The 2,059-nt window shown below is 49.2% G+C and overlaps 1 protein-coding gene across 1 annotated transcript; it reads right to left on the reverse strand.

Moving 5' to 3' along the window:
• Positions 1-85: 85 nt before the first annotated feature.
• Positions 86-1,743, reverse strand: HOXD12 (homeobox D12). The gene is made up of 2 exons (XM_009574926.1): positions 1,107-1,743; positions 86-837 (listed from the first exon to the last, which is right to left on the reverse strand). Exons 1-2 carry the CDS (start codon positions 1,666-1,668, stop codon positions 599-601), a joined length of 801 nt encoding a protein of 266 aa, XP_009573221.1. The 5' UTR covers positions 1,669-1,743; the 3' UTR covers positions 86-598.
• Between the last annotated feature and the right edge of the window lie 316 nt (positions 1,744-2,059).

The following is a 2,059-nucleotide window of genomic DNA, read 5'->3' on the forward strand; positions in this document are numbered from 1 at the left end:
GCGGGTGTCACGTGCCCTCTCCGCCGGGCTGCGGCCGGATCTGCAGCTCCGAGCGGGGGGTGGGAAAAAGGAAAAAAAGAAGAAGAAATAAAAAGGTTTATTTGTTAACCACTTTCCCCCATCGCTGCTCGAGCAGGTTACTCCAAACCACAAAACAAGCGGGCGCCGCAGGCTCGCCCCGGCGTGCAGGCAGCCGATGAAGGGAGCAGCCGGGACTCACAGAGCTGACGTCTTTACTAGGCGTTATTCCTTTATTTTGCTGCAAAATGGTGTTTACATACAGATAAAAGAAATCGATTTTAGTTTAGCACCGCTCGTTCTCCGGGGAAAGAGAGGGTAAGAAGCAGGAGAAAATCTATATAAAAGGAGAAAGAAAGGTAAAAAGCTGATAATACAGGTTTCCGTGCTGGGCTGGCTTGTCTTCTTCATTTTGGCTAAGAACTCAGCGTTTGCCAATTTACGCAGGGATCCTACGCGTTTCGAGAACTTGGTTTAAATGGTAAAAAACCACACTCCCCGCGTTTCACTCGCGAATACGCTCTACTCTAGGGGTGAACACTCCGGGCACAAGTTCATGCAGGAACGGGCAGACTCTGCTCTAGTACATAGAAAGCGCCTGCTCACGCATTACTACTCTTTTCTTTTTCATCCGCCGGTTCTGAAACCAAATTTTAACTTGCTGATCGCTTAAATTCAGTCTGTTTGATAGTTCTTTCCTCTTCTGTCGGTTAATAAACTCATTGAGGAGAAACTCGTTTTCCAATTCGGCAATTTGTTGTTTTGTGTAAGGTTTCCGTTTCTTTCTTGATCTCCCCTGGGTGGGGCACCAAGGCAAACCTACAACAAACACGTCGATAATTTAATGGATCAGGTCTGGGCATTAAAGAGAATATGCAAAAAAAAACCCGCAAGACAACAGGGCTAAACTAGGTCGGCAAACCTGGCAAAGCACGTCTGACAGCACGATTTCTATCTACCTCCGAGTCGGATTAAGCGATTATCGCTCCGAATGGGTTACAGGGGGGTTACAAAGCAATTACAGGCATCTCTTAGAAAGCAAGTATCACTAGGTCGCCTCTAACTAAAGCGAGATATTTAAGGCATACCATCCTGCACTGAAGGTCTGAGGCATGACTGGACTGCTGCGGGCTGAACTGTCAGGTTCAAGTTGACGGAATTCTTGATGTCCTCCTTTAAGCTGGAAGTGCAGGAATTCACTTCAAAAAGAGCAGCCGAGCCATGCAAACTTCTCTGCAGGCTCGAGTGGTCATACTTTACGGGCTTTAAGTTGGCTGCGTGAGTAACAGTTGGGTCATTTGCAAAAGATTGCCTCTGCCTGCATCTCTCCTCTTGTTTGGAGCTCGCATCGTGGGCGTAATATTTATTGTTGTCTTCCAGGCACTCTTTGTTGCCGTTGGAGCTGATGTTGATTGGAACGGAGCCGGGGAGGTAAGGCTGCGCCGCGCCGCTGAACGCGTGGCTCTGCGGCTGGGCTGCGCACGAACTTGAGCAAGTCCACGGGATCGAGCTTCGGGGGTAGGAAATGGTGGGCAGAGCCGCCAATTGACTGCCATTAGCCCGCAAATTGGGAAAATAAAAGGAATCTGGAGATTGCAAATTCAAGAGAGAACCAACGTAGCCAGATCTGTAGAGACTGCGATCACACATTTCCAACAAAGGACTTCAGCTGTTCTTACAGCAGTATTTAGTTACAACAGGGAATAAGCGGAAAGCCTGAAACGATTGGACGAAACTTTGCAGACAGGTTCTTCAAAGCCGGTAATTTCAGCACCGCCTCCAGCCACCGAGACACAGAGTCCCCCCTTTTTTTTTTCTTCTCTTTTTTCCCCCCCCTTTTTAAAAGTCTTATGATAACACTTGAAATATGAAAATACCGAGCTCGCAAGGGGGAGGGGAAAACATGGTCTCCGCTCCTATAAAAGTGGCCGGGGCTGGCTGGCAAAGCTGCGGCGCTAGCGGAAAGATGAGAGGAAAACAAACATTTGCAGAGTTGCCGAGGGGACGGGGCAGCCCCGGGCGCAGCCCCCGGCCCGGCGGT

This window comes from Fulmarus glacialis, unplaced genomic scaffold (genome assembly GCF_000690835.1).
Source record: "Fulmarus glacialis isolate BGI_N327 unplaced genomic scaffold, ASM69083v1 Scaffold37253, whole genome shotgun sequence".
Taxonomy (NCBI): Eukaryota; Metazoa; Chordata; class Aves; order Procellariiformes; family Procellariidae; genus Fulmarus; species Fulmarus glacialis.